Source organism: Cynocephalus volans, chromosome 2 (assembly GCF_027409185.1).
Source record: "Cynocephalus volans isolate mCynVol1 chromosome 2, mCynVol1.pri, whole genome shotgun sequence".
Classification (NCBI taxonomy): Eukaryota; Metazoa; Chordata; class Mammalia; order Dermoptera; family Cynocephalidae; genus Cynocephalus; species Cynocephalus volans.
The window spans coordinates 1026160-1043676 of NC_084461.1; the positions used below are offsets into that span (position 1 = coordinate 1026160).

Below are 17517 nucleotides of genomic sequence, written 5' to 3' on the forward strand. Positions count from 1 at the left end.
GCCTGCGGGGAGCAGAGGGGTCTCAGTGCTCAGGACTGTGTGGGTGGGGAGATGTGGGGGAGGCACAGGGGGCTGGATGAGCAGAGCCTGAGCCCAGAGGGGCATCCCCACCCACAAAAGCTCTGCTCTGCCTTCAGACTTGGCTTAACACAACCCCTGGGGGTGGGGACCTCTCCTTGTACCCCCCAGCTTTGAAGACCAGGCTGGGCCTGCTGTCCCTCCAGGCTCTCCAGGCCCCCGTGGTCATCCTGTGGCTTCCCCGTGTCTCCCTGCCTGACCTCTGCTCTGGGCCTCTTTCCCGTCGCTGTCCTGGTGCCCGGTTTGGGGCTGCCCCACACATGAGCCCGTGGATGGACAGAAATTCTGCCAACACAGAGAGCCTGCAGGAAGGAGCTGCCCTGGGGGTGGCCGGCAGTTCTGAGTCCCTGTAATGAGCCCAGAGTCACAAGGGACCAGTTGTATCTCAAGTGGCCCCGAGTGCCCAGGCACTGGCAGCAACGCCAGGCCCTTTGAGGAGCCATTTAGATCCCAGAGCTGGGGATGGGAGGGTCCAGGCTGGGTCGCCCTGTGTGAACGGGCGATGGGCCATCCCAGGACACCAGGATCCACCTGCCACCCCTAGGCTGGGGTGGGACCAGGGATGGCCCAGCTGTCCTCAGAGCAAGCTGCACAGAGAGGGCCACTTCTGGCTTCCTGTGGTGGGGGTGGGGTGAGTGGTGGGCCAGGGTTGGAGGAGCACCAGCACCCCCTGAGCCAGGCAGACACGGTCCATTGGCCTTGGGTCCTTTTTTCCTGTGGCTCCCTGTGGCCATCAGAGCACACGCCCACCGCCCATGGGGCTGCAGCTCACCCGTCTGCGTTTGCACAGGGGGAGGGGCAGGCTCCCATCGGTGGGCGGGTGGCTCCGCAGATAAGGCATTAATAGTCCTGCCAGACTCGCCCCTCGGATCTGCTGACAGCTCCTTTCTGCCCAGGTGCTGGGGTGAGGGGCCAAAGGTTCTCTATAAAGTGCAGGGGCTCCGCACCCAGCCGTTCTCCGGCTCCCGCCTGCTTGCAGTGCCAGGGCCTGCTCCCCGAGCACCATGGTGAGGCTCGCACTGCCCAACCCCGGCCTGGAGGACCGGATCCCGTCGCTGGGCAGGCTGGACACCCTCGAGCGGCAGGAGGCCAGCTCCCGGCCGCAGTGGGACAACAAGGCGCAGTACATGCTCACCTGCGTGGGATTCTGTGTGGGGCTCGGCAACGTGTGGCGCTTCCCCTACCTGTGCCAGAGCCACGGAGGAGGTAGGGGCGGCTGTGCGCGGCCTGGGGGCTGGTGTCACGCAGTGAAGGTCCCTGCCGGGCCCCAGCACCCACTCACAGAGGGGAGAGGAGACACCACAAGAGGAGGGGATATGTCACCCCCTTCCGCTCCTGGGTCTCAGGTTGTTGGAGAAGGAGACTTCCCTGCCTGGCCTGGTCCAGGTGCCTTGTGTAGGACTCCAGGGAGGCCCTGAGCTGCAGGACTTGGAGGTCCTGCCCTGTCCCTAAAGGACTGTCTGATCTGGGGGTGGGGGATACAGAGAAGGACAAGGTCTCCTCCAGGCAGAGCCCCCTGCTCTGAGCAGGGCAGAAGGAGCCTGGACTGGGGGTGGTACGGCCGGCAGGCAGGCACCGTATGGCCCCGTCAGAGAGAGGCGGGGGCTGGGCCTGGGCTGGGAGTGGGCGACCTTCAGCGGAGCCTGGCGGGTGTGTGGAGTCTGTGCTGCCTGACTCCAGGCTGGTGCCTGGCTGAGGTGCACATGGCCCAGAGAGGGGAGCCGCTGCCACCCTATGCTGACGCCTCCAGAGGTCCGAGGGCCCTGCCCTCCACAGGCCAAGGCTGTCCACTCTCCCCAGCTGCAGAGCAGCGCCCCCGAGTGCTGCGTCCGAGCCCTCATGGACCAGTCCTTCGGTCCAGCCTCCTGGTGGTCTCTGACCACACTTCCAGGAGGCTCTGGTGGCCCCTGGGGGCACACCTGCAGTACCAGCATCACACATGTGGTCCCCTCCCTCCCAGTGGCCTTGGACATCCATGAAGCACCTTCCACACTGTCTCCTCGGCCCCAGCCCTGAGGGGCCACTGCACACAGGGTACCCTGCATGGGGATGGCGGCTGCCTTTCCAAACCTGCTGCCCTCTCATCCAAAAGATGGTCTGGGCAGGTCCAGCTCCAGAAACAGTGTCTGCTGGGTGCTCTGGGTGTGTCCGTGGTAGGCCTGGTTGTGTGGGTTTTTAAGTAACCTCCTAAGTGACATGATCTCTCTGATGACATGATTCAGTAGCTGTCATTTTCTTTCCAACTTTGAAGGGCTTGCCACCTCATGCACGGGCTGTGCAATGTGAAAGTTCTAAAGAAAAGCAGAAATGGTCATTCCCGAATCAGCGTTATCCACCCGCAGTGTCGAGGGGTTGCGCTCTGTGTGTGGCGACGTGTTTTGTGCGTCTCTGGTCCAGCTGGGGGGCCCATCACAACAGCAGAGACGGCTGCGCTGACCGTCCCCAAGTCCTGCCTCCCCACCGGCCTTGGCCAGAACTTAGCCGTTGCCTCAGACACTCCTGGTCACTGTCCTCTTCCCTCCCCCAGGGTCCCTGTCTTGCAGGTGGCATCTGCTTAGCTTGTGGGAAGCTGAGCCAGGAGTGGAGCAGAGACCCCGGGAATTTCTTCCCCGCCTCAGGGTGGGAGAAGCCAGCTGCAGGGGAGGACAGGCCAGCAGGGCACCCCCTGCACGCAGGGACCCTGGTGGGGTGCAGGAGCCCTGGGGGGCCACCAGGGGTGGACCCACACTGCCGATGGAGGCGCAGGTGCTTGCCCGTCTGGGAAGAGGGGGTGGGACCCCCTGAGCTGTGGCATAAACAGTTATTTCAGTCTTTCTCAGAAGGGCTATTTCTAAGATCCCGATGGTGGGAATCCGATGGCGGGTCCCAGTACCTCTGATGGTCTCTGCTCAGGCTAGGATGGACAAAACCTGGGGAGCACAGGGCTTCAGGGCCCAGGGGACCTGTCGCTGCCGTCTGTGGACTGTGGCATGTGGTGCCCAGCGGGTCGTGCCACAGACTCGGCCCTGAGCCCGGGCAGCACAGACGGGAGGGGCCACGCAGGCCCTGGACGCAGGCTGCGGTGGGACAGTGGAGCCGGGCCCGGGCAGCACGGGCTTTGGGGGCTCCACTTCAGAGGGTGGCTCCAGCCGTCCCTCCTCCCCTCATCCCTGGACAAGCTGCCCCGCCTCTCTCATGCTCAGACTTTGGGGGCCCCATCTGCTGCAGTGACCCAGGCAGCACCTTGGGGCTCTGGCCGTCCCCACCGGCCTTTCCTGGTCACCCTGTCACATGCCGACCAGGACCCCACACACCAGACAACCAGCCTGAGAGCTGAAGCCCAGACCGCAGTCAGGTGGACCCAGAGCTGGGACAGAGGGACCTGAGCGCTGCTTCCTGTCCCCTGAGGGACGGTTCTGTGCTGTTCAGGCGACTTCTCGCTGGTGCACATGGTTCACGGGGAATTTAATACCTGGGCTGCATCGCTGGACGGCCAGGGGGCGGGCAGCCCACAGGTGAGACGGGCGCCTCTCCTCGTGTGGCCTTCAGAGCAACCATCACAAGGGCTCAGGGGAACACAGGGTCCCCTCTGCAGGCTCCTGGGGGGCGTAAGCCCGCGGCTGCTGCCGGGACAATGGAGCTGGGTGGTGTCCCTGGGGAGCCGCATCCTCAGACCTTCCAGCCTGGGTCATGATGCTGGATTTCCTAATTCGCGCTGATCGCCGGTGCCCACCACACTTGAGGGCAGGCAGCCCGTGTTTCCACCTGGCTTTCTTCCTGGAGCTCAGATGGCCCTTCAGGATTAAAAAAAATGTCAGCCAGAGCATGGTGTTGATAACACCAGGGTCCAGGGTCCAGGGTTGGATCCCTGTGGCCGTCTGCTGCCAAAAAAAAAAAAAAAAAAAAAAATGTACACACTCCTCTGAGTCTCCCAGGCCCACTAAATATTTGCCTCGTGGATGGACCTGGGCCAGGGGGGCAGACTCTTGTGGCCCTGTTCCGAGAAATGACATCCACAACCTGAATCACCCAAGGTGCCCAAGAGAGGGTGAGATTCCACTCACAGCCACAGGGGCCTGCCCTGAAACCACGATTCTCTGCGTGTGTCATTGTCACTGGCCTCGTGCCTCAGCCACTGAGGAGCTGCCCCACAGTTGGTCCCTCGTTGCAGCAACAGCACTGGTGGGGAGGTGGGGTGAGAGGAGCCCGAGGGGCCGTCCCTCTCGAGGAACACGAGGGCGGCCAACAGCCATCCCCAGCTGTCCCCACAAGCCAGCGGCCCGGGCTGCTCAGCGCCTGGTGCAGGGGCTGCACTTGCCTGCCCCACATCTGCTTATTCAGCAAACGTTCCTGAGCATTTCTCTGTGCCGCAAACACTGCCTGCTGGAGGGAGCGAAGGGCCGCTGCTGAGTCCCTGCACTCAGAGGACCTGCAGCTGCCGCCCCCTCCTTTCCTGATTTCTCAAGGAAAGCGGCGCTTCCGAGCAGAGTGTCTCCTGCCTTCTGGTCACTTCCCACGTCACCGCATCCCTGCCCCGCCGTTATCTCTGCCGCGTGCTTCCATCCGTGTGAAGAGCCCACGCCCATGGCTCCTGGTGCAGCACAGAGGTCCGGTCTCTGGGGACCTTTGGAACTGTGCCCTGCGCTGCCCCATCTGGCACGATCTATGCAGCTTTTCTGACACAGACGCCTCTTCTTCCCTGTTGCCCTCCCGCTGCACCTTCACCCCACAGTAAGCAGTAGCCGGGTTTACAAGAGAAAGATTCGTATTCCTGGGGCCTTAATTTGTAAAGAACACTTGGCGTGGCTTGAGTTCTTTGAGAGAGAGACTCCCAGGGGCTGAGCATCCCCTCATCTACCTCAAAGGCCCCGAGTGCTTGCTCTAAGCGGGGCACTGCTCTGGGCTGGGGATACCAAGGGGGGGGCACCCATCCCAGAAGCCCCAGGAACCTCAGGAGCCCCAGGACTTCAGGAGTCCCCAGGCCGAGTTCTGGGCTGCTCAACTCATAGGACGGGCTCCCCATGCGGAGCACGGGAGGCCCGGCTGCCTCCCGGGCACGGGGCTGGGATCTGGGGCGGGGCGGGTGTGTGCGGGCTGCCCGCACCCTCTGCTCACTGCTGACGCTGCTCTGAGCTGAGCCTACCCTGCAGCAGGCCTCGGACAGCCTCTTGCCCCGAGGAACTTCTGGAAGGGAGGGGAGCCGGGGTTAAGGGCAGCAGGGGGAGCTATCCAGGAGGCAGGACACAAGTGGGGGTTTTAAGGATGAGTAGGATGGCGGGAGGCCGGGCTGTTTAGGATGGGGACATGGAGTGGTACAGGAGGGAGGAAAGGACGGAGACTGGGGCTGCATCAGGGCCGAAGGCCAGGAACTCCTGGAGACAAAGGGCGCAGTCACTGCCGCTGGGTGTAGGTGTGAAGACAGGGTGCCAGGACAGGGAGACCTGCGAGCCAGGTCCAGGGGCACAGCCAGGGCCGCAGGCTCACCTGCAGGGACCCTGGGATCTCAGCAGAGCCTGCTCATTAGGTTAAAATAGGGAGAGATTTTCCCCTCTAGTTTTTTTCTAGGAGCTTGATTTGAAACTCTTCTGGGCAAAACCACCAGGAAGAAAACAAGTCTGTGGTTTCAAAATGTCCTTTCTTTGAGCTCTTAAGGCTTAGGCGCAGCTGCTGAGTGTCAGTGACCTCTGGGGCCACAGGTGTACAAGTCTCTGCCGCACTGTGCTGGAAGGACCGCGCCGCTGCTGGAGCGCGCTGGACTCTGCCTGCGGCCCCGAGTCAGGCAGGCGCACCCCCAGCCTCGGCCAAGCCCTTAGTGGTTGGCGCCTTCCCGCACTAAAGTGAGGGGGTCGGGAGGAGAGGGAGGGTCCCAAGCGCCAGCCTGTGTACGTGGGGTCTGCAGCGTGTGGTCTTCACCCCACATGGGATGGTCGGTGTGATGATGGCGGCGTCCACATCTGTGCGACGGCTGCTCTGTCCCCGGCCCCCACCTGTTATTGCTCCACTGGCAGGTGTCCGCGGGGCTCCCACTGCAGTCAGCCACGTGCTGGGCCCTGGTGCCACCTTAACTGAAAGAGTGAGGTCTCCCTTGAAGCCGCACGATCCCTGGCAGGGCGCCCGGCTCACGTTCATACCGAGTCGGCACAGAACGTTAACGTGCTGCTTTGGGACAGCGGCAGGTGCAGCTGTGGCAGGCAGTGGGAGCGCCCGGCTGATAGGCACGGGCTCTGCGGGCACCACTGCACTTGCCTGGTGTGGGTCATGGTGCAGCGGCACTGATTCTCGTCACTTATGACCACAGCTTCCCAAGGCCAGGCAGGGGATAGCAGCCCATTTGGCGGTTGGGGGTGTCCAGCCATGAAGGGGTCCTTCCGGAACGTGGAGTTGGCTCCCACCCCAAACCAGAAGACTTGCTGGGCAACTCAGTCCCGATCATGTCCAGCGGCGTTCTGTGGTCATGACAGAGTTCTGCAGGCCCTTCCTACAAATGCCTCTGCCCCAAGGGTGGCCTTTGGGCTCTGCTGCAGCCACCCTGAGGGCTCCGCTGTCTGCTCTGTTGCAGGGGCCTTCATGATCCCGTTCCTCATCCTGCTGGTCCTGGAGGGCATCCCCTTGCTGTACCTGGAGTTCGCCATCGGGCAGCGGCTGCGGAAGGGCACCATGGCCGTGTGGCCCTCCATCCACCCTGCCCTCAAGGGCATAGGTGCGTGTCCAGTGCAGCCCCTGCCTGGGGCCCTCCTTCTGTGCCTTCTCTGTCCCTTTCTGGGGAGGGGAAGATCTCAGGTTCGTCTGTCCCTGAGGCCTCTGGAAACTTCATTGGATCTATGATAGTGGACGTTGCAGTGCCCAGGCTGGCCACACCTGGACCCCAGGAGCCACCTGGGCCAGCAGAGGCCGTCCGAGTCCCCGCAGCCCAGGACATGGGAGGGGCTAGACACTGAAGAGGGCGGGTGCCCAGCTGCTCACCCGGGGCGGGCTTTGCAAGGGCCAGAGGCTGGAGGTGGCGCCGGCCACACTCTCTCCCAGACTCCGCTGTCCGTGTACCCACACTCGTGAGGACGGCCCCGCACTGTGTCCGGCTCCAGCTGTGGTCACTCATTTACAAACTCTGTAACCCGGGGATCACCCCAATACAGCCTCACCAAAGGGACACGGCTCATTTAGACCTCAGAATACGGGTAGTGGTGAAAGGTCTTGAGCAGAAAGAGGAAAGGCAGGGTCCGCTCACAGAAAGGGACTGTGAGTCCAGGAGGCGTCTGCCCCTCGGAAGCCAAGGCCGTCCTCGCCCGCGCTCCCGGCTTCTCCTGCAGCTGCAGACGCCTCTCCCGGTCCCCTCTCCCCGTCCCCTCTCCCCATCGCCCTCTTTTCTGCACCCCCATTCACACTCACAAGTTCACACGCACACAGCTGGTTTTCAGTTTTAAGTTTCAGAAAAGTATGTCCACGAAACACCTTTCTAATCCTGCTGAGTTGTCTCCAGATAAGTGAGAACATTTCCCATGGTGATTTCTTCTCCCTGTCTCCCCGTCCCCCCCATTAGTTCTCAATAGAGAGGCTTTCCTGAAGCTCACCCACCTGTCCCTGGCCACCGGGGCTCCCTGGCTGGGGCTCCCTGGTTGGGGCTGGGCCCGGTTGGCAGCCCCCTGCCCATAGGCAGAGCCTCGCCCACTGAGCACCTCCAAAGCTCTGTGCAAAGGCCCTGCGGCCACCTGCCTGGACTCACCAGTGAGCAGCGCAGGTGGGGGTGGGGATGGGGTGACGAGACCCCACGCTCTGGGTTAGTCAGGTGGGCGGCTCTACCTGCAAGAACTCAGCCCCCTCATATTCGGGAGTGGCTTTCGTCGGGGCAGCCCCCGCACGGGTGTCAGGCCAGCCCTCACCCCCCAGGCCTCGCTTCCATGTTCGTGTCCTTCATGGTGGGTCTGTACTACAACGCCATCATCGCCTGGGTCCTGTGGTACTTCTTCAACTCCTTCCAGGACCCTCTGCCGTGGAGCCAGTGCCCGCTCAACGACAACCACACAGGTGAGCCCCCGGCCGGGCCAGGGTCTCGGAGCCCGGACAGTCCCCCAACCCTCCTCTCCCGGCACCTTCTCAACAGGCAGATGGACACGCTTCAGGAGCACTGACACTCTAATTTCCTAAAGTGTTTCTCGGTCAAGTTCGGCAGAAGCCAGAGCACCTTTAAAGCAACAGGGCACCCAGCCCAGCAATGACCGAGCCACCCCTGCAAGCCCCCCGGTCTCCCCTGCGGGAATGAGGGAGTGCCACAGGCCTCGACCCCACCCCTCCTGCTTCCTCCGTCTTCCATCCCATTTCCTTCCCCTTCCCCTCTACCCCTCCCTCCCAACAGCTCCATAACAGCATCCTAGAATGCAAAATATATATATTAATAAATAAATTTTTTAAAATAATTTTAAAAAATAATAAAACAAAAGCCCCCAAAAATCATAGTGCAGGAAAAAGCCCTTGAAAGGGTAGCTCCTAGGTCAGGTGGCATGGTGGTGGCGAGGTGGTCAGGGCAGGAACTCAGGGAGCTGGGGTGGGCTCGTGCCACCGCGAGGGCTTCAGGTCACCAGCTGGGGCTTGTGGGACTTTCTGGGGAATGCTGCCCCTTGACACCTATAACAGAAATGATGTTGGGACTGACCACCTTCCATCCCCCGCATTCGCTGAGCCTCTATCTGCACAGATGGAGCTTCCTGCTGACCTCTGAGGACCCCTTCACTCAGGGAGGGTGAGTGGGCAGCCCCTGCCATGGCCTGTGGAGACGCATGCTCAGCTCACAGCAGCTGTCACAGCTGCACTGGGATGTGGATGGCCTGTTCCCTGACCTCTGATCCAGCCAACAAAGAGTGACCAACGTGGTGTCACTGCATGACCCCTCCAAGAGTGGTGGGGTCAGCCTATCAGGATGGGCCCCTCGGGATCAGAAAAGGACAGTCCCCATCCCCCAGCATCCCTCATGGCAGTGCAGACACTCAGGGCTTTTCCCACCTCTGTGTTGGGGGATCCTCTAGGATTAGACCTCTTCTCCCTTATAAGGGTCTCATTGTGGTCCATGAGCCTGGAGAAACCCATGGGGTAAGAACCTGTGAAGCTGGACAGTCATGGGCAGGGACCTCAGCCAGGGAGCCCCAAAGACTCCACAACTTCCTCAGTCACTGGGCTCCTTGCCTAGAGACACTGCTTCCCACAGTGTCCAGGGGCGAGCGGAGGCCTGGGGTACAAAGAACAACTGGGGCTGGTGTCTTTTAGCAAGCTGCACATGTGTGGGCATGTGCACACGGGTGTGTGTGTGCATATGCTCACCAATGTGTGTGTGTAGGTGTGCATGTGAACATTCAGGCAAGTACATGTGCATGTACGCGTGCACAGTGTGCATGCATGCCTGTGCATGTGCTCACCAGTTCGTGTGTGCGTGTGCTCACATGTGCATGTGTGCATGTGAGCATGCAGGCATGAAAGCGGGTGCATGTGCGCGTGCACATTGTGTATGTTTGCATGCTTGCCTCTGTGTGCTCACCAATGTGTGTGTGCATGTGTGGTGTGCATGTGAGCATGTGGGCATGCAGGTGAGTGCATATGCATGTGCACACTATGCCTGTGCATGTGCTCACCCGTGCATGTGTGCATGTTTGTGTGCACACTGTGTGTGTTTGCCTGTGTGTGTGCTCACCAATGTGTGTGTGCGTGTGTGGTGTGCATGTCAGTGTGCAGGTATGCAGGTGAGCTCATGTGTATGTGCACTGCACACTCTGTATGTCTGCATGCATGCCTGTGTGTGTGCTCCCCAACGTGTGTGTGCATATGCGGTGTGCGTGTATGCAGGCAAGTACATGTGCACGTGCACACTGTGTGTGTTTGCACGCATGCTTGTGCATGTGCATGCCTGTGCATGCCCCTGGCTGGCGTTTCCTCCAGCTCAGGACCCCATGGTGCCTGCCTTCCTCCTCTCGCTGGCTCATCCTCTTGGTGACCCATGCTCTGAAGTGTGCATATGGCTGCCTCCCCCAGGCTACGTGGATGAGTGCGCCAGGAGCTCCTCTGTGGACTACTTCTGGTACCGCGAGACCCTTAACATCTCCAGGTCCATCAGCGACTCGGGCTCCATCCAGTGGTGGATGCTGCTGTGCCTGATCTGTGCATGGAGTGTCCTCTACCTGTGCACCATCCGTGGCATTGAGACCACTGGGAAGGTACTGGGTGGGTCCTGAGACTGGCCACTGTGCTCGAGAGGATGGGGGGCCCATACCTGAGTCACTGAACCACTTATCTCAGCTCTGAGAGTCTCGGGGCTCTCCCCGAGCGGCTGCCTCTGCCCTCGGGCTGGCACCCATCTGTCTGGGAGGGGCCCTCTGTTGCCCTCCTGGGTTTGCTGAATCACTCAGAGCAGAGGCCCCGGAACTGGGTGCTGGCCAAGATGGCTTCAAACATAACTTAAAAACTTTGTGCCAGGGCCGGCCCGTGGCTCACTCGGGAGAGTGCGGTGCTGATAACACCAAGGCCACGGGTTCGGATCCCATATACGGATGGCCGGTTTGCTCACTGGGTGAGCGTGGTGCTGACAACACCAAGTCAAGGGTTAATATCCCCTTACCGGTCATCTTTTAAAAAAAAAAAAAAAACAAAAAACTTTGTGCCAGAGTAATACAAAGTATCCATCTGATTGGAAAGAGTTAGTAATAACAACAACGTGAAAGTGGAAGACGAGAGAGGGAGGCTCAATCTTCCCCACTCGAGGAGCGTGGCGCCCGTGACAGAGAGGAGGGTGGGATGTCCCGTGTGGCCCGGGCTTCTCCCTGCCGCCACTGAGCCCGCCCGTCTCGGCGCTGTGCCTGCAGGCTGTGTACATCACGTCCACGCTGCCCTACGTGGTGCTGACCATCTTCCTCATCCGAGGCCTGACGCTGAAGGGCTCCACCAGAGGCATCATCTTCCTCTTCACACCCAACGTGAGTCCCCGTGGTCGCCCTGGCTCCCATCGTCAGGGAGCAGCTGGCCTGTGCCAGGCCTGTACTGTGGCTGAAAAGGCTGACTGGGGCTGGGCGAGGGGGCGGCCTGTCTGTGGGCCCCCGACACATGCACACCACGGGGGTTGTTGTCCGTCCTGACCACCGCCTGGCGGCCTCACCAGGCCAGGGCACATCGCCCTCCCCTGCCTGCCCACGGAGGCTCGCGTCTCCTCCATGCACCTCCCCTCCTTGCCTTCCCACGGACCCCGGGCCACACGGTGCACAGCTGAGGGTCTGTGTCTGGCGCAGGTCACAGAGCTGGCCAACCCGGTCACCTGGCTGGATGCGGGGGCCCAGGTCTTCTACTCGTTCTCGCTGGCCTTCGGGGGTCTCATCTCCTTCTCCAGCTACAACTCTGTGCAGTGAGTGTGGGAGTGGGGAGGGCCGCACAGGGTGCAGGGGCGCTCGGCGGGGCCAGCCCAGGACGTGGTGGGGCTGGGGCCTCTGACTTTCTCGTGGCCTGGACAAGATGGAGCTGAGGGTGAATTATTTTTATAACAGCTTTATTCAGATAATTTACAAACTACACAATTCACCCATCTGACGTGTACAATTTAGTGGTTTTAGTACATTTACAGAGTTGTGCAACCACCACCTCTACCTAGTTCCAGAGCATTCTCATCACACCAGAAACCTCATGCCCATGAATGGTCACTTTCAAACGCCCTGACCCTGGACCCTGGCAGCCGCTGATCTGCCTTCTGTCTCTGCGGCTGTGTCGCAGGCACGTGGTCGTTTGTGTCTGGCCAAGCAGTGGTCTCAAGGTCACACTCTGCGGCACAGGCAGCCTGTGCCCCCTTACCCGCTCATCTATCGACAGACGTGCCGGGTGTCTCCACGGGCTATTGTGGATTATGCTGCTGTGAGCACTCGTGCAGGGGCAGGTTTGGGTGGACGTCAGTTTCATATCTCCCGGGGGCACGGCTGGGAGTGGAGCTGCTGGGCTGTAGGGTAGCTGGACGCTCAGCTGCGTAAGGAGCTGCAGGACGGTCTTCTGTGGTGCTGCATCACTGACGTTGCCACCAGCGTGGTAGGACAGCCCCAACTGCCCCACACTCCAACACTTGTCATGGACTTTTTTAGTCTAGCCATCCTAGCAGGCGCCGTGTGGTGTCGCCGTGGTTTGGTGTGCGTTTCCCCGATGGCTGACACTCCGGCTTCTGATGGAAACGTCTGGAGGATGGCGTTAGCCTCAGCTGGATGGGAAGGGTGGGGGAGCTGCCGGGGTTGGGTCGGGGGGTTGGGGGCTAAGCTCAGGCCGTGCTGAGTGGGGGATGCCTTTAGGAGACGGGGAGTCCTCAGCCTGCGGGCAGACAGGACTCCAGGGACTGGGAAGAGTCATCATACAGAGTCCGGTCCTGGTAGCCCGAGGCCGAATGTGGCCTCCCCAAGCACAAGGATGGAGAAGGGACGGGAGCCCTGGGCTGCAGCCGAGAAGTCTGGGGGAGGCAGGGGCAGCCAGGGCACGGCCTTTGGGGAGCCCCTAAGCCAAGGCAGAGGCCAGACCTTGGTGCCCACACCCGCCTGCCTCCTCGCGGTCGTGAGCAGGCAGCTCTGTGCACAGGCCTTCGGCTGTGCCAAAACTCCTACCCGAAGCAGCACAGACCCTGTGCCTCCCCAGGCCAACCAGGGATCCACCCAGAGAACTCAGGGTCTGGAGAACACCCTCCTGTGCTGTGGATGGCTAAGAGTCCTAGGGGCAATGCTCTTCAACTTCTAGAACTTTCCCCTCGGAACAGACTGTTGGGCAGTGCCCTCGAGGCCAGGTGCTGAGGAGGCCTCAGGTTCATGGGGGTTGGAGCCGAGGCGCCTGGGTGGCTGCACCAGAGGCCAGGCGGGGTGAGGGGCCCTGGCAAGGCCTCCTCCTCACGGCCCCTGGTGGCTCTGCAGCTGCGTGTGAGGACAGGCACAGTCCTGACCTTGTGGGCTGACTGTTCGCTTGCCTGAAGCCCGAGGCAGATGTGGCTCAGCTGGGATTTGAACCTAGGGCCTCTGGCTCTGGAGCCAGGGGCAAGAGCTGCTCTAGGGTCCCTGGGGCTTTATGGCGATGGGGGGTGGGGTGTAAAGTGGTGAGAAGGGGGGCAGTGAAGAGTCATTGCTATGGGCTCTGGAGCCCAGGATGTGGCCTTCTGGTCACCTTTGTGTCCTCAGCCTGTCACGGCTGGGACTGTGCTCTGGACCTGGACCCACCACGTGACGCCACTGTTGTCCACAGCAACAACTGTGAGATGGACTCGCTGATCGTGTCCGTGGTCAACGGCTTCACGTCCGTGTTTGCAGCCACGGTGGTCTACTCCATCATCGGCTTCCGCGCCACCCAGCGCTACGATGACTGCTTCAGCACGTGAGTGGCCCATCCTGGTCCCTCAGGTTGTGGCCAGGTCCCCGCCAGTGCCGGCGTCAGTCTTGCCGTCCTTTGCAGGAACATCCTGACGCTCATCAATGGCTTCGACCTGCCCGAGGGCAGCGTGACCCAGGAGAACTTTGAGGAGATGCAGCGTTGGTGCAATGCCACCGACCCCACCGCCTACGCGCAGCTGGAGTTCCAGACCTGCGACCTCAACACCCTCCTCTCCGAGGTAAGTCCCCGTGGGCTCCGGCACTGCTGGGCCTAGAGACGAGGTCTAGTCATTTCATGAAGGTTCTTGGACCCGCCTGGTCCTGGCTTGCTGTGGGCTTGGGGGACAGGAGAGCAGCACGGTGGGGCTGGGCAGGCAGCCCAGTGACTGTGCCGCCACCATGCACCATGCAGGGCGTGGAGGGCACGGGCCTGGCCTTCATCGTCTTCACCGAAGCCATCACCAAGATGCCGGTGGCCCCTCTGTGGGCCGTGCTCTTCTTCATCATGATCTTCTGCCTGGGCCTGTCATCCATGTTCGGGAACACAGAGGGCGTGGTTGTGCCCCTGCAGGACCTCAAGGCCATGCCCGCCAAGTGGCCCAAGGAGCTGTGCACAGGTGCGTGTGTGGGGCGGCCTTGGGCACCCAGGGGAGGCTCTGGCGTGCTTGTCCTCCCCGCCGCGGTGCAGCCCTGGGGGCTCTGGACCGCACTGTGCTCTCCACCCGGCCCGCAGGCCTCATCTGCCTGGGCATGTTCCTCCTGGGCCTGGTCTTCACGCTGAACTCTGGGCAGTACTGGCTCTCCCTGATGGACAGCTACGCTGGCTCCATTCCCCTGCTCGTCATTGCCTTCTGCGAGATGGTGGCCGTGGTCTACGTGTACGGCGTTGACAGGTAGGGGAAGGCGGCAGCGGCTGTTTCTGATGTGGGGAAGCCAAGTCATGGGAGAGCTCCTGCCGAGGGATGAGCATTCAGGGCACGCAGGGAGATGGACGCGGGGCCTGTGCACAGGACACCCAGACTGCACGCCCAGCTTCCAGATGCTCTAGACAAGCGTTCACAGCACGGGGCTGTATAGTAACTTAGGGTGCAGGAGGGAGAAGATACCACCACCACGAATGAAAAATTTATAGACAACACACCGTGAGCTGTCAAAAGGCAAATAATGTGCTAGAAAACCAGTGTGAATCCACACAGACAGAAAGCTACACCTCGTCAGCCGGGGAGCCCCAAGAAGGGCTGAGGCGGGAGTGGCTGTGCAGGCAGGTCACAGCTCATGGCCAGGAGACGTGGCAGCGCGAGTGTTGAGGGGGCTCAGTGTTTCTGTCTGGGTCTCCCAGAAGCAGCCACTGTGGGCTTGGATGCGAGCAGGAGGATTAAGGGCCGGGGACAGGGGGAATGAGATGGGAAGGGGCATCGTCTGTGGGTGACACGAACTTCCTGCTGCCAGCAGGCAGGTACCCCGTGGGACCTGGGCCTTAGTGGCCTCCTGCCCCAGGAGGGAGCTGAGTGTTTCACACCCATTCCAGGGTCCCCAGTCAGGGATGTGCCGTGTGTGTGTGTGTGTGTGTGTGTGTGTGTGTGGTGTGTGGGGGGACATGCTCCAGGCCTGCCTAGGAGGAAGGATGCTCTGGTAGCCAGACAGAGCCCCAGACAAAGAAAGGCGGGGGAGTGGGCACGTTAAGAAACCGTGTCCCTTTCAGCCGTCCACTCAGCTAACATGTCAGGACGTTTTCACCTGCCTTTGCTTGGCGGGGATCTGGTAGTGGGCACCACTGGTGGGAGACAGATTCACAGTGACTTTCAGAAATAATCTGACAGTGTCTATTTAAGCGTACACAAGCCCTGTGTCAGGGGCTCCTACTTTGGGAAACCTGCTCTGAATCACTAAGAGCACGAGTTTGTAGGGTCCTTGGGTGGGACGCACTTCAGCTCGAGGTGAGGGGGGACGGAGCTTGAACCAGCCCGGGGGGCAGCTGTGGGGTGGCCAGAGAAGAACAAGACGAAGGTTTGGACCGAGGCACGTGGGCTTAGCTGCAGGCCTGTGCTGCAGGGCTGTGCGCAGCAGTCTCAATGTCGCACAGGGGCCTGTGAACGGCCCGAGGCCGGCCCGCAGTCAGACACCCACTGCCCAAGGACAGGATGAGAGGCGGGTGCTGGAGGCCCTGTTCTGTTCTGATGTCCACAGACAATATCTTCTTTGTGCAGGAGAGATGTCCGCACAGTGGGCACAAGCCACAGGAGTGGTGGGGACATGTGCTTGAGGGCACAATGGCTGGGAGGGTTCTTGGTGGACTTCTCTCCCCCTGTGTCCCCAGAAGTACTGACCCCTCATTCTACATCAGTGAGTGCCCAGGACATGGTGAGGACAAGGGCCCCTCTGAGGTCAGAGGCTAGGGTGGTGGCATTGTAAGGCAGACAGAGGAGGTCTTCCTGGAGGCGTCAACCCTTTGCCTGGAAGGCTGGACAGAACTCTGCTGAGCAAGGCTGAGTGCGGCGTCCCAGAATGACACCATTGGTCCAGGCTGCAAGAAGACTGGGCCATCCTTTGTCTCAGTGAGGTTAGAGTCCTGGCGGGGTTACTGGTGACACTCTCTCTGGGCTTCTGCTTCCAGGTTCAACAGGGACATCGAGTTCATGATTGGCCACAAGCCCAACATCTTCTGGCAAGTCACGTGGAGGGTGGTGAGCCCCCTGATCATGCTGGTCATCGTCCTCTTCTTCCTCGTGGTCAAGGTCAACGAAGATCTGATATACAGCGTCTGGGACCCCAGCTACGTGAGTGCAGAGACGCCGGGCTGGGCTGGAAGAGCAGCCTGTCAGGCTCCCTGTGGAAAGGCGTGGGGGGTGGGGCGAGGGGTGCACGTGGCCATCGAGGGGAGCCCTGCATCTCCCCCCAGTCCCACAGGACCAGGAGGTGAGTCCTGGGCTCCTGATGTGTCTCCTCATCCCTGTGCCTCTCCCCAGGAGGAATTTCCCAAATCCCAGAAGGTCAAGTATCCGAACTGGGTGTATGCGGTGGTGGTCATCGTGGCCGGGGTGCCCTCCCTCTCCATCCCTGGCTTTGCCATCTACAAACTCATCAGGAACCGCTGGCAGAGGCCAGGGGACCAGCAGGGGCTGGTCAGCGTGCTGTCCACGACCTCTGTGAATGGGGACCTGAACGGCTGGCCCAAGAGGGCAGTGGACTGAGTTGGGGGGAAGAGGAACTGGCAGCACCCTGGAGTGGTGACCGGCTGCACATGTGTGTGCGAGTGTACATTCATGTATGTGATTCCGTGTGTTGTATGTGTATGTACATGCATGTGGGTGTGTGTTCATGCTGTGCATATATGTGTACGTGCATGCATACATGTACCTACTTGTGTTTCTCTGTGTGCATACCTGTGTATATGTGTGCATATGTGTATGCCTGCTTGCGTGTGGATGAGTGTGTATACATGTGTGTATGCATTACACATGCACATGTGCCTACACATATATATGCACGCACATGCGTTTCTATGTATACAGGTGTGTGCACGTGCATCTTCATGTGTATATGTGCACACATGCATGTGTGCAAGCACGTATGTACAGACATATGCATGCATGCATATCCAAATGTGTACACACATGCGCGTGTACACACACATGTGTATCTATGCAATGCATATGTTCATGTGTGTATACAGGATTATGTGTGCACACACATGTGTGTGTTTGTGTGCACATATGCACACGTGTGTATGTTCATGGCACACATGGCCATCACTTGGGCCTGGCTGCTCACTGTCCTCACAGACTTGGTGTGGCGTGTGCTGTGGGCCCTGGAGCAGACCCAGTGGGACCTTGCCACACCCACACGCCCTGTGGAGAGTCAGCCACGAAAGGCAGGGAAGCCATGCCTGCTGCCGTCATCTGTTGTGGACAGTGAGCAACAGGGTCGTGTGTGCTGTCTTGGCTCCTTGGAGTGATTCTCCCCACACCACCCCGTCCCTGTGGTGTTGGCCCCTAGACCAGGGACCACGGAGGTTGAGGACTTGTACCCCTTGACAAGGAGCGGCAGCTCAGAGGCCACGCTGGCCTCCTGGCCACGTCCTCCGGGTCCCACAGTCAGCCAGCCCTCA

At 60.6% G+C, this 17517-nt stretch overlaps 1 protein-coding gene across 1 annotated transcript; it reads left to right on the plus strand.

The window, feature by feature from the left end:
- Positions 1-1082: 1082 nt before the first annotated feature.
- Positions 1083-16600, plus strand: SLC6A19 (solute carrier family 6 member 19). The gene is made up of 12 exons (XM_063086057.1): positions 1083-1284; positions 6617-6757; positions 7942-8079; positions 10072-10253; positions 10899-11009; positions 11319-11431; positions 13285-13413; positions 13492-13648; positions 13822-14026; positions 14143-14302; positions 16024-16186; positions 16376-16600. The coding sequence occupies exons 1-12, from the start codon at positions 1083-1085 to the stop codon at positions 16598-16600; spliced, it is 1926 nt and encodes a 641-aa protein (XP_062942127.1).
- The last annotated feature ends 917 nt before the right edge of the window (positions 16601-17517 follow it).